This window comes from Pseudochaenichthys georgianus, chromosome 15 (genome assembly GCF_902827115.2).
Source record: "Pseudochaenichthys georgianus chromosome 15, fPseGeo1.2, whole genome shotgun sequence".
NCBI classification, from domain to species: domain Eukaryota; kingdom Metazoa; phylum Chordata; class Actinopteri; order Perciformes; family Channichthyidae; genus Pseudochaenichthys; species Pseudochaenichthys georgianus.
Genome location: NC_047517.1, coordinates 5728393 through 5743171, shown reverse-complemented (window position 1 = coordinate 5743171; position 14779 = coordinate 5728393). Strand labels below are relative to the sequence as shown.

At 41.9% G+C, this 14779-nt stretch overlaps 1 protein-coding gene across 1 annotated transcript; it reads right to left on the bottom strand.

Annotated features, from left to right (window-relative positions):
- Positions 1–51: 51 nt before the first annotated feature.
- tk2 (thymidine kinase 2) lies at positions 52–14543 on the bottom strand. Its single transcript, XM_034100392.2, has 10 exons — positions 14260–14543; positions 13142–13179; positions 12896–12970; positions 6958–7011; positions 6414–6503; positions 3525–3598; positions 3134–3222; positions 2365–2444; positions 2168–2248; positions 52–781 (listed from the first exon to the last, which is right to left on the bottom strand). The coding sequence occupies exons 1-10, from the start codon at positions 14435–14437 to the stop codon at positions 695–697; spliced, it is 846 nt and encodes a 281-aa protein (XP_033956283.1). The 5' UTR covers positions 14438–14543; the 3' UTR covers positions 52–694.
- Between the last annotated feature and the right edge of the window lie 236 nt (positions 14544–14779).

The following is a 14779-nucleotide window of genomic DNA, read 5'->3' as shown; positions in this document are numbered from 1 at the left end:
TCAGTCTACACATTTAAACCATCACAAACCATGTGCTACAATACCCCACCATGTATAAACATCTGATATTTTATTCCTTATAAATGCTTCAATTAACATCTGAACAACAGCAGAGCAGATACACTAGACACTGATTAATATAGTAACATTCGTAAAAAATAGCAAAGGTTCCTTAGTTAAAAGGAGTTACAGAAAAACATTGGAGAACCTGTCCCTACTTGAATTAAATATTTGTACAGTGGATTTCCACATGTGATATCTGTGGAGCTGGAATGGTGTTTGTCTAGTCTGTGATGACTCAGTAAACAATCCAACACATGACATGTCACATCTGAGTAACAGCAACATCCAAGTGCATTTCAGTGATACATCAAACCAATACATACAGAATGACCAGAAATCTTCACGCAAATGAGAAATGAATCAGATCAAGGCAAGCTCAGTTTGAAGTTTGAGTCTTTTCAACTTCCGTTAAGAATTGTTGAAGTGCTTTGTTAAAAAACGGAGCTATTAGAAGAGTTTAAGATTCTCTAAAGCATTACACCCTTTAAGTGAGAACACCATTGTTGGTGAGGAAACGTTAGAATAGCTACTAAATATAAGCAATGTTTATACCTATGGACTAAACAGAAGTTGCCCATTGAAGAGAAATCTGCTGTCAAGTTACTAAAAAGTGAAGAGTGTGAGTGTGGCATCAGAGAGAGCTAGCTGTGAGGATCTTGTCACGGTGTTCTTTGTACCGGTGCAGCATCTCCTGGAGGTCCTGGTCCGCAGGAATCACCTGCACACACACGTCACACATCATGTTTAGGACTGCATGAGACAGGAACACACACGTCCTGTTTGCTGAGACACCTGGGGCCTATACTACGAAGCTGGTTCAACCTAACCTGGATATGTTTGAGTTAGCCGGTTGGCCTAATCCAAAACATACGCGCTCTCGCTAAACTGTACTACGACGCTGGTTATCAAGTGGATCGCTCAAGCCAGCCGTGTCCTATCTAGTTAGGTGCGCGTTCACATGAAAGGGGTGGTATCTGGAGCATTCGACCAATCACAAACATGGAGAAGCGCACTGACAGCGCAGCGTCATACTTCCTGAATGAAAAGTGAACTTTAATACTAGTCAAAAATGAAGAAGTTAAACTTTAAACATCCATGACTTAAACACTTTATCCAGGATAAAAGCCACAGAGCTGCACCTGCAAGGTGAATACAGCTGGGAACAGAACACGTGTTTGAATGCGTACATTAACAGGTTTATGATATCACTGCCCCGTCTAAAACACTATCTGACTTTCATTACATTTGTCTCGAGTGTTTCGTCAACTTAATGTGTTGCTTAAAATAATACTTCTGCATCCAGTCTGTGACACTGTGAGTGCTGCACGGCCAGATACGGCTCAGCTGACTCAGATCAGGAGATATATGATACATTATGAAGTGATATGCCGCGGACTGTACTTAATGTACTCTGATCCGGATACTTATGTTCTGGCCGATATTTAAGTAAGCTTTCTTAACGCTAATGTTATAATAGTCAGATTGCTCTGAAGATGGAGGTGATATTCTATTAATGTTCACGTTCACACAGTCGGTGATTTTTGCCTCTTTAAACTCCGCACACTGAGCTCTGATTGGTCAGCAGGCAGTGCTTTCACTGAGTTGAGCTCTTAGCCTGCAACCTAACCTGGTCCCGACCAGGTTAGCTGCTTAGCATATATTACCATGGAGATCTAGCCTGCTAAAAAGAGAACCAGCTTCGTAGGACCGGAAAGCCGGAGTTTCCCCTGAATTTAGCGAAAATCCTGCTTCGTAGTACAGGCCTCTGGAGAGGCAATGGAGTGATGCAGGAACACGTCTGGAAAGGAGTCCGCATGTCAGCGCTCCCTTGTCTTGAAGTCGTGAGGTGTTTTTAATCATTTTGGTTTGATGATGAAATAAGGCCTGTGGTTAAGACAAGCTGAAGATATTTTTGAAATTGGTTCTACAACATTAAATGCCTCGCTGGTGAATGTTTGTTTTTTTAAATGGAGCCCTTGCCAGGTTGGTAACCTTGTCACCTTAGGAAACATGTCATCACTGCACCCTCTATAGCATCACATCAAAGGAGGAACTATAGATCACAGCTCAGAACGCCACGACACACAGATCTGCTCCGCCTCACCAGAACAGGAGCAGGAAGAGGGGAGGAGCTCTTCTCGATGAGCCAATCCTCATACAGCTGGTGGATGGACTCCAGATACTCCTGGCAGACAGGCGGTGCAAAAGTGAGCCATTAGCACAATGAGAGTCTTCACACTCTTCCCTGTAAGTTGGTCGGCAGCTGGTCAGTACTGTTAAAGTGATTGTTAACGTCCTCACCAGTGGAATGACCTTCTCCTCCTCCCTCCTCCTCTGCTTCAGCCTCTCATGGCAGGTCTGAGGAGACGTCTGCAGGTACACTGCAGCCACAGGAGAGGGGCAGACACATTAAATGAGACAGGGGGGGGGTTATCAAGCCTTTAAGACTGAACGTTGGAACCACTCACTCAGGTTTCTCATTGCTTTGATTTGCAGTGCTAAAAGATTATTGCAATTTATGTGACTGGAATATATTCAATGAATATCAATGTTCCCTTCTTTAACATATCCAGAGGGAACACCTATACATGCAAATAGTGTTCTGGAAATGTGTATTATTAGGAATTGAATATGTATATATATATAAAGATGTACTTTATCAGATGAGTTCTATCTCTGTTTAGATGTGATCCTTTGTAATCAGGGGAGGAACGCTGCATCTCCCCACCTCCTCTACCGTCAAATAAAGCAACATTAGGATATGACCTCTAGCAGCGACGGCAACATACACAACAGAATGCATTGTTTCATGTCAAAGATGTGATGTTTACCCTCAGAGGGCTTTGTCAACCACAAAAGGTCAAACAGGACAATCTGCTGCTCAGCTAAGAATACACACCACCACACAGATTACAATCCGTGTTCTTTTTAGTAACTGATGACAATAGATGTTTTGTTTCCAATCAATCTTCCTATGATAATGTAACTGTATTCTCCATTTTTCTTTTTGTGTCTGGCAGATCTTTCATTTCAATACACCTTTAGTAAATGTGGGTTTTTGTATTCTCACCAATCAGATCCACAGGAATGGAAATGTTAGTTGTGATCCAATCAAACCACTCGCTGAGGACAGCGAAGTCCACCTCTGGCATTTTGCCACTGAAAAGAAATATGATCAAATCACAGGTTTAGTTGCACTGTGAAGGATTATTGATATATGTCTGACTGCTCGTTCACGTCGCTGGTTGTTTATTTATACAGAATCAAATGTCATCTATCGTGATAACATTTGTAAACCATGACAGAAATTGAATTCATATTGCCCACCCACACATTCTCATTCTTACAGAGAAATGTGGACATACAGAATCCTTCAAAGCAGCATTATTTGAGATCAAATGATCTGCTGTGAGGATCTATTATTCTCTTCTGGACAGGCGTGAAGGCTCCAACACACATACCTCCTGTAGAGGTTCTCCACAAAGATGTACTTGGCACTGAAGATGGAGCGCTCCATCATCCTGACCGGGGCTGACTGGAACAACAACAATAAGCACATACTGCTGATCACATTTTAATGTCAACACCTCAGCTATCCTTCTGTTGACAAAGCAGGTCGACATAGCAATCATTCAAATGGTGTAATCTAAAGCCACGTTTCCATTGCCCGGTACAGCTTTATTTGTCTCCACTGCAGGTGGCAGCTCTTCAGTGTAGGCGAAGAGATCAGCTGTTCACCATAGCAACGCTTGAGACTCATGTGTAAACAGGAGACTTGCTGAATCCTTTCTTCAAAAACAGAGAAGAGAAGCGTCTGCACTTAAGGCCCCTACACACCAAGCCGATTTCGGCCGTCGGTAGATGTCTGGCCGTCGATGAGCGTCCTGTTGCCCTGCTCAGATTGGTGTGTCGTGTCTTTGCGGCCGTGCCGACACCATCCGCGGCCGATTTAACATGGTGAATCGGCCGCGGAGCCTGCGGGCAAAATAAATCACTCTGATTGGCTGTTCAGCTTAGTGAAACACTATTTGTCTGAATGGGAGTGGAGCAGTACAGTACTTAAAGAGCCTGTGACAGCCTCCCAACAACTGTTGTGCAATGAAATATTGGGCTACTAGTAATCTCGAACAGTCAGTTTAAAAAAGAAAAAGCGATACCGTTCTGTTAAATATCAATAATTCCGAACATCGCGGGGAAATTCCTTCGACTCATTTTGGAGTTTTGGGGGAAGCCGGAAGTGACGTCAATGCGGGAACGCTTCGAGAGCCAAACACGGACAAAGTGTGTTGTCATGCGTAGAAATGGTGAATTACTGAGTTTAGGCACGTTAATAACGTTTTAATGAAGTTGACTACAGTATATTCATATTTGTCAGTGCTTTCATGTCAATTCGGCGACATAAACATAGATGATCGTGGTGAAGATGATGATTACATTAGGATTACAAATCGGGAGTGAGAGCTGCTGAATTTCCTCCCGTCGGATGTGATATAAAAACAAATCGATTATTTTTGTAGTTGTAAACTCGAATCCCGATGAGCCGGTACCGAAGTGGGCCGGTCGGATAAGTCACTAGCACATCCCCCATAGGCGGCGCGTGAGGCTCAGGTTTGAGAAGGCTAAATAACTTCTTTTACCTGACGCTGCCCGCCTCCGGCGTCTATAGAAAATAGATCCACTCAGTGTGCGGAGTTTAAATCTCTCAAGTCATATTACAGGATAAAGGAAATACAGTTTAAACTGCCATGCAGAGTAGACGCCGACGTGTCGCACTTATCATTCATATTACATCATCAATCAGATCATCGATCATATAATATCATAATATATCATATATGTCCTGATCTGAGTCAGCTTCTTCAGCCTCATCTGGCCGTGCAACACTCACAGTGTCACAGACTGGATGCAGAAGTATTATTTAACACATTATGTTGACGAAACACTCGAGACAAATGTAATTAAAGTCAGATCCACTCGTGTCTTAGACGTGAACGCGCTCTCAGCTGGAGAGAGAAACCCTGGCTTGATTTACCGAGTTGATAACCAGCGTCGTAGGACCGCTTAGCGAGATCTCGTTTGTTAGTTTGTTGTTGTTAGTTTGTTGTTGTTAGTTTGTTTGTTACTCAAACATATCCAGGGTCTGTTGAACTGGCTTCGTAGTACAGGGCACAGGTGGCTAGCAGCGCTAATGTCAAAGACACAGTCATTATACATTATATTTGTATTTTACCAGGATGCAGTGACACAAATATTTACATATTTACATGTACTATCTACAGCACCCTGACACCCCCCACTCCCCCCGTTGACAATTTACTAGCGGTACCGAAGTGGGCCGGTCGAGAGTCCCGGGATGATTTGTAGTCCCAGTCCACCACTGGCTACATGACCGTATGATCGCCCATATTGACGCACCTCATTCCTAAACTTCTAACAGATACAACATAAACCGATCCTTCAGCCTCATATGAGCTCTCAGACACGTTCAACATTAACCTGTCATCGCTGTCTGAGCTTGCTGCTGTGTGCGCCGTCGTGCGTTTACATCTGACTGTATATATATATAAAGGTTTACATGCAGATGCTGGGATCCTGGACGGTGCAGCTGGAGCGCTGTGCCCGCAATGACGTCACCCATCATTTGGCGGGACTTGAAGAATCCGCGAGAAGATCCAGAAAATGGTCAACATTGAAGGCAGATTAATGGTTATCAAAGTACAAATATCCAAAATCAGTTCAGTAACGGTTTTCAAAGGGACAATATTTACTCAAATTGATGGGTTTGGATGATGGGGGAAAACCGTGTCACAGGCTCTTTAAGTAAATGTACTTTGTTACTATCCACAATCTGCATAGAAGTATTTTAATGTTGTAGCTGTTCAAGATGGTCATTTTAAAATGTTTAAAAAATATACTGTTTGTAGTTAAACCAATAATAATGCTAGGGCTGCAACTGACTATTTGTTGTTTGTATCAAGCAGTCTGTCTTCCGGTTGTTGCCTCTTTTGAATGATGAATACACACTACCGCCACCTGCTGGTAAGGAGAGCTATTGCCACTCACGCATGCGTAGTTCGTACGTGCTACTTGGTCGGCGGCTGAAGTCTCTGCGGTATGTTCCAGTGCGACTGTTGGCCAAGACGCAGGAGACCCAACAGTCGTGTTCCGTCGGGACGTGTTCTTTGGTGTTTGTTTGGTGTGTAGGGGCCTAGTCTGTTGAGGGGAGAAGTGTGTTGCATAGTCTGGCCTGCTGCCAACGTGGTGCAGGATGTCTTGTGAAGCGATAGTAAAAATTCTCTCCAGTCAAGGCGTATGTAAACCATAATAGTTTTAGCCAACAGTAGACCTACTATGGTTGACAGGTGTCGGTCCAGCATGGACAGCTGGACATATGTCTGCAGTGTGAGGCCCCAGCGCTCAGGATCCTGGTACATGAGGCCCTGCAGGGACAGAGAGGAACAGCTGACAGCCAGCATGGCAGGCACACAGAACATGTATCCAAGCACAATGCATCTCCATGGGGATTACGCTGGATATTCAGGGTCCCCGGAGGATTGATCCTGATCATTTAAGGTGATTTCTCTAAGCCACCATTAGGCTAATAAGCACTTCGACATAAAGTACACACAAAAATGTAAATCAACTACATAGATTGCTATGAATTTAAAGGGTAAGTTCACACAAAGTGTAGTTGAATACATTTCCTTTCCTTCCTCTACTGCGATCTAGTGTCATGTAGTCAGACTGTAGAAGAATGCAGCTTATCAAGTGGGATACAAACAGCTTGATGTGTACAAGTCATATTGTAATGCTCTTAGAGCCTATCCTGTCAAATATTCAATGTTTGAACTGCACAAAATTACAAAATGATAGCAACTATGTCGGTTACAATACCAGAGGGTTGTGTCCACGGACATTCCTCCATTTAGAGACTGGTTCTGTTAGGACCTGGATCAGAACAGAAAGGGAAACTTCATTAATGAGCAGTACTGATGCTGGCAGTGTTGTGTGCCTTAGTATAATCATTTCATTGTCATCTGAATGTAAAACTGAGTGCATCTTTTTTATTTGCCTTCTTATCTTTCCTTAAATGTTGAGCTGCCTTAATTTCATATGCGTATAAAGGGTTCACAAAAGGTGTAAATGCAACAGAATCTTCAGTTTTAAATTGAAAGTTTAACCTTCTTATGTCACTTATATACTTACGTATGGTGAAAAAAGAGAGAACTATTGGAAGCAGAAAAAAAACAGCGTACTATACCATCTGACAAAGGCCTGTGCTATAATGCTTCAATTAACTGGCTATTCTTTATAATATACTCAGATCAATAGGAGACAGAGATGTTAAGTTATAATCAAGGGGTTTTATTATTATTTACAGCAGGGGGGGGGGGGACCGTTTTCCTCTCAAGAGCCATTTACATTTTTACAACATCCTCCGAGGGCCGTACAAATGATTGAACTCAACCTCTGCTTAAAAAAACTAAGATCACAGCCCATTCATTTGGCCTTTCTTTCATTCTGTGCAAAGAAAGAGCAACCTCTGAATCCAGACATCTCACAGTTGTGGAATGACCACCAAAACATTATGAACGCGGATCTAACCCATGGGACCGCACCGCCCGGCACGTTCATGTGACGTGTTCAGCACTACATGAGTTTTACCTTTACCCATGGACGCACAATAACAACGGATTATATGAATACTTTCGCGACGTTTCGCTCTCTCAAAAGTTGGGCCATTTTGTCTTCATGCGCCAATGAGCAACTCTCATAGGAATGAACGAGTCCCCGCCTCCCACGCTGTATTCCAGAACATTATAAAAGCATGGTAGACATGTGGAGATTATCCGGCTGAACAAAACGTGATGTCCAGCTATTTTCCAGAATCCTAATGTAACCCACTCAAATAGTGCAGTGAGTTTTAGACCCTGTAATAAACAGCAGCTCCCACTTGGGGCAGTGCTGGGGCAGTGCTGGGGCAGCAGAGTCTGCATATGAGGGAGGAGAGGAAGAGCAGGCCAGGTGTGGTTGTTAATGAGGCTCACTGAGTGGCAGCTGAGTGTGGGCCCTGTGTGTGTTCAAATTGTTTGATGATGTGCTTCTTTGATGCTGCGGGGAACCAGGAACTAGCAGAACTGACGGAAGTTTTTGGAGCTGCAGTTTTTTGTCTTTTCTTCACCAGAAAAAGGATTCTAAAGGATTATACCCACCAGAAAAAGGATTCTAAAGGATTATACCCACCAGAAAAAGGATTCTACTCACCAGAAAAAGGGTTCTAAAGGATTCTACTCTCCAGAAAAAGGATTCTAAAGGGTTCTACTCACCAGAAAAAGGGTTCTACTCACCAGAAAAAGGATTCTAAAGGATTCTACCCACCAGAAAAAGGCAGGGTTCATACACTTTTTCACCAATGATTTTCAATGACTTTTCCATGACTTCTCAATGACCTTTACCTCATTTTCCATGACCAAAAAAAAATTCCCACTGAAAATGGTTTATTTTAACATGGAACAGGAAAATAAGGTCTGCATATGAAACATGTTGTGCCTATCTAAAACAAATCAAATAGTAGGCTTACTCGCTTCTACACGCTAAAGCAACTGTAGTCAGGGAGGCTGGCATGAAAAAGGTGGCAAGGACCCGACCCCTGACCCCTTGAAAGCAGCAGTGTCAATAATAACAGAAACGCCAAAGAGTCACATCTAATAGAAATATATAAAAGCATTTATTTTAATTGTGTAACAGTCAGTTTATAATTCTGGCAGCACTGTTGAGCATTTTGAAAATGTATTGTCATGCCTGTGCAAGGCTTAGTCTTTCTATCTTTATCGCCACTGGTGTAAAGTAACTAAGTTCATAAACTCAACAAGTACTATACGTGGGTACAATGTTGAGATACTTGTACTTTATTTAAGTATTTCAATGTTTTGCTACTTTGTACTTCTACTCCTCTACAGTTCAGAGGTACATGGTGTACTTCTACTCCACTACAGTTCAGAGATACATGGTGTACTTCTACTCCTCTACAGTTCAGAGGTACATGGTGTACTTCTACTCCTCTACAGTTCAGAGGTACATGGTGTACGTCTACTCCACTACAGTTCAGAGGTACATAGTGTACTTCTACTCCTCTACAGTTCAGAGGTACATGGTGTACTTCTACTCCTCTACAGTTCAGAGGTACATGGTGTACTTCTACTCCTCTACAGTTCAGAGGTACATGGTGTACTTCTACTCCTCTACAGTTCAGAGGTACATGGTGTACTTCTACTCCACTACAGTTCAGAGGTACATGGTGTACTTTTCCTCCACTACATGTATTTAATACCTTTAGTTACTCTACAGATGTGGATGAATGATGGTAAATCTAATCAAGTGTTAAATCAGACTTTAGTTCCACCTGGAGTAAATCCACCAGCTGCCCTGCAGTCTACAAAGTACTTCAGACTAGCTGCACCTTTACCAGCTTTGAGAACACTTTCATGATCAATCATTATAAAACATATCATATATATTATTCTGAAATGGACCAATCTGCACAACGACTACTTTTACTGTCGCTACTTTACTTTCACTATATTTTGATGATAATACTTTTCTACTTTTACTTGAGTAACATTTTGAATGCAGGACTTTTACTGTAACAGAGTATTCCTACACTCTGGTACTTCTACTTTTACTCAAGTACAAGATCTGAGTACTTCTACTTTTACTACATGATCAGAGTACTTCTACTTTTACTCAAGTACAATACCTGAGTACTTCTACTTTTACTCAAGTACAAGATCTGAGTACTTCTACTTTTACTACATGATCAGAGTACTTCTACTTTTACTCAAGTACAAGACCTGAGTACTTCTACTTTTACTCAAGTACAAGACCTGAGTACTTCTACTTTTACTCAAGTACAAGACCTGAGTACTTCTACTTTTACTCAAGTACAACATCTGAGTACTATACTTTTATTAAGTACAAGATCTGAGTACTTCCACTTCTACTAAAGTACAAGATCTGAGTACTTCTACTAAAGTACAAGATCTGAGTACTTCTACTCGAGTACAAGATCTGAGTACTTCTACTTATCTGAGTACTTCTACTTTAACTCAAGTACAAGACCTGAGTACTTCTACTTTTACTCAAGTACAAGATCTGAGTACTTCTACTTTTACTACATGATCAGAGTACTTCTACTTTTACTCAAGTACAATACCTGAGTACTTCTACTTTTACTCAAGTACAAGATCTGAGTACTTCTACTTTTACTACATGATCAGAGTACTTCTACTTTTACTCAAGTACAAGACCTGAGTACTTCTACTTTTACTCAAGTACAAGACCTGAGTACTTCTACTTTTACTCAAGTACAACATCTGAGTACTATACTTTTATTAAGTACAAGATCTGAGTACTTCCACTTCTACTAAAGTACAAGATCTGAGTACTTCTACTCGAGTACAAGATCTGAGTACTTCTACTTATCTGAGTACTTCTACTTTAACTCAAGTACAAGACCTGAGTACTTCTACTTTTACTCAAGTACAAGATCTGAGTACTTCTACTTTTACTCTAGCACAATATCTATACTTGTAGTTGTACCACCTCCGTTTATAGCCTATGAAAAAAACTATTAGAAAACGAAGGCTAAAGCTAACGTTAGCAGATAGTGACAATGTATGCATGCTAGCTAGCTAGCTAGCTCAACGATTCCTTAATGATATTGTGACAGAAAAACATTTCAGTTCACATCACGCTCTGCCGCTCTGCTCTGAACGGCCTGTTCTAACAGCTGTTCACCAGCGGTGCAGTCTGTGCCACAGTGACTCCGCACAGTTAACGAACGCACCGTAGATAATGTAGCTGACCGTCATACCGGAACAGCAGAGTTCAACCGACAGGCAGGAAGACTCGAGCACACGGCTCGCGCTTCATATATTAAAAAATAACACCATGCGCGTCATGATGGCACATAACAGCTCGCGACCGCAGATTATTTTGGCGATTAGATAAAATGTAAATTATATTTGACGCAACTTTAGTTACATTTCCATGACTTTTCCAAAACTTTGGGATAAACATCGTTTTCCATAACTTTTCCAGGGCCTGGAATTTGCATTTTGAATTTCCATGACTTTTCCAGGTTTTCAATGACCGTACGAACCCTGTGATGGTCATTGGATTACCAGAGAGAGAGAAACTACAGACTACCCGGGTTCGATTATTGTTGTTTTGTCCATGATAGCAGATTGGGTTTCACTGGGGTGGATGAGGGGTTTGTGAAAGTGTTGTATGAATGTTTAATAAAATGCCAGCTATATTAATTTGATATTGTTTTTTCTATTTATATAATCTTCTACTCCTCATTGAAAGCAACCTAGTACATAAGAGTGTTACACTATGGAGAAATTGCATTGGTTTTTGTCGAAGGAACCGGAAGTGGTAAAATGCTAACTTACTTCCGGGTTTTAGGATGCGTCACTGTGGCACTCTATTATACATCGATGGTCAGAGCAGAAGAAGCCGTGTGTGCATTCACAGAGCATGCGCCCCTTAAGCCCCGCCCTCCCACTCTAGGCTCAGTAGAATGAATGGAGAGAAAATAAATCTCTTCGGCTTTTAGTGCATTTTACAACTTCAAGGACCGAATGATTCTAATAAGGGCTATAAAATAGTTCATACTGGGTAGTTTATTTAGTTAAAGAAAAATCATCCACTGATTTATAGACCATTCTTTCCCCATGTAAGTCAATGGGAAAAAGTGTTTCCGGGCCTGGCATCCAAACGGAAGTGTAGTACCGCCGTTTGGCCACCACGAATATTTTCATCTGAGTCCGGCGCACTTCCTGGGGGCTTGGTTAAATCGATGGGTTAAATGCCCAGCAATCGGCGCCACTCAATGATATAGTTATACTTTAAATAGTGGCTCTGCAGCAGGTATACTCGACATTGAGACCCTGTTTACACGAGGACGAAACGGGTTGTATCCGCATAGTTTCTCTTGCGTATAGCCCTTTCGTTTACACGAGGCCGTAACAAAACGATAGAAACGGACCCCACAAACGATAACGGGTCCCAAGGTGGATAGATCTGCAAACGGAACGCTCTGCGGGGTCAAACGGCTCCGTGTAATCGCCTCTATATGATCATTTTCTGATAACGATGAAATAGCCCCGCCTCCCTCTCCCCACGTCTCCTGCTCAGAGGTCAGCTGCTGGGCTGTCAGAAGAGGGGGAGGGAAAGAGAGGCTCCGTTTATTATTCTTATTATTATATAGAGCTGTTATCAATTTATTTTAAAGCTCAATAAATAACAAATAAGACCTTTGACCGGTACTTTTCTAATTTTGTACGGAAGATTTCAACTTTAACAGACATGTTGACCGGCGACATTTGTTTTTAACGGAAACTCTGCCGCGCGCGGCCACAGAGTTCACTTCCTGGGGGCTTGCTCTACTACACCCCTTTCAGACGAGACATATACCATGTGAAGACACATTACGCTCGTGTTGTGTTCAAGGAACTTGTCCTTGGCCAGGAAAAACAGGCACTCGCTTGTTTAATTATTTTGCAGTCTAGATTTCTTAAACATTTTTTTAAGTGAGAAGTTGTCCGTCAGTCCGTGAGTCGGACCCCCCCCCAAACGAAAACGCTTCGGTTCTCCACGAATTACACAAGTCACCCAAATCAGCGTGAGTTGCCGAAAAGCGACTAATTTGCATGCATGTAAAACTCTGTTTGTGCAACACCTACAGTGGTACTTCCTGGAGGGAGGAGCACATGCACACAAAACAGCAATATGCACAGCGTTGGTGTATTACTTTGTTTAGTCGTACCTCTATATTGCTAGTTTTGCTGAAATATTCCAGACAGGTCGTCTTCCCACTGGCAATGTTCCCCTCAATGCAGATCTGAAAACAGCGACAGAGAGACAGATGATCAGGCCGGTCCACACGAATGATTGAGAAAAATGTAGAATACAAGAGGTACGAGCTCGTTTTTTAGCATTACGATTAGCATTTACTCCCCCGTAAAAAATGTAATACTTGGAAGGCACAGTAGATGAATGAATGGGGGCTTACCACTGCCTTCTTATCCTCACCATTACGCACCAGCTTTCCTTGGGAGAAAGACAACATAGTGAGACAAGACTTTACTACCCACAAGCCCCAGCGCTGGCCTCTCTCAGTGAGAGGGACAGACACATGCAACAGGTAGGGTGTTGGTATAAGAGGGCTTTAGTATAAGAAATAAGATACCTGTGAAGTTTGTCTGGGTCTGTATTCCAGGGCATTGGATTGGAAATGTAACAATGCCTGAGGCTATATGCTTTGAGGGTTTTCCCGAACATTAAAAGGCTAAGGCGCAGCAGACAAGCCAGTTTGGGTGCCACCAAACCCAGAAAGCAGAAAAATAAAAGATGAGAGCATCCCAACTAATAGACCCGTTTAGCAGGTTTTGTCTTCATGCTTTTTGGGTCATGTTTATTAATTACCATCTTGCTTTTCACAGATATTGACATCAGGTCAGCAGAAAGTCTACATATCTTTAGCTGCAAACTGAAGCCCACCTGTTTCGCATGTATCTGGCCATTAAATTGAAGAAAAAATAAATAAATGGAGCAATAGTGAAACGAATGTATCGTCCATTCAATGGTTTGGCTTTTTTTAAGCAAATAAAACTGTACTTTAATTGTTGTTCTGTGTTTGTATCTTTATGGTTTATAGCACTTATTCTAAGTGTCAGCTATATTAGATGTAATGTATATGTAATAACAATGTTTCAAAATGATGTGCAACTGCATAACCTTAGGTCAAAAATAAATCTTCACATTTTATTGGAGGAAGATTAGTATGTCACTTATTGGGTTATTTTCTAGTATAAGAGCAGGGATAGCTTCATTTGAAGTCATACAAATAATGAAGGGAGAAAATGAAACCACTGAAGCTATGAGGAAGAGAAACCGGTTTATGTAAATACAAAACCAAGTTGAAATGGACTCAGATAAAATACTAAAGCTGGATTTATTATTAGGGGCCAGTTTGTATTGTTCTAGGGTCGCTTCTGACTACTTCTCTCTGTATTAAACATTAAAGTGTTATCCTCCCGCCTCCAGGTATCGAACAGGAGCCCCCAGGCAGCTCTCAACTGCCTTGTGTTGAAAGGTGCTACCTATATAAATAAACTTGCCTTGCCTCACCTGTCGCGTGATGCGCGCCGCTGGCAGCTGGGCTCGGGATCAAAGTGCCGCTGTTAGCCGGGGTCTTTTTTCCACTGTAATAAGCGACACCACAGAGAGACGAAGGAGACACCACATATGGAGGTAATGTTCTCACGCACCTTACTACTAACTTCCCACTAAAACCTGCTGCCAACATCTCGCAGCACAGACACCTCTCGGCAGACCTCTGTGACCACTGATGTTGCACGCAACCGTGATGTCATGTGGATGATAAACAGGAAGAAACAACTTCTTCTTCTTCTTCTTCTTCTTCTTCTTCTTCTGTGGTTTTGTTAACGGATATCAAACCAACTGAAGGCTGCATACCGCCAACTACTGTATCGGAGTGTGTGGTGTTATATTATCTCAATATCAATTGTAAAGAAAGGATACAAAATATAACATATAAAGAAATATGTAATATATGTATTTATGAGACATGCACAAAGATGTTTTCTTCCCTTCGTTTCCAGCCCACTGTTCTCCTTATCATCGAAAA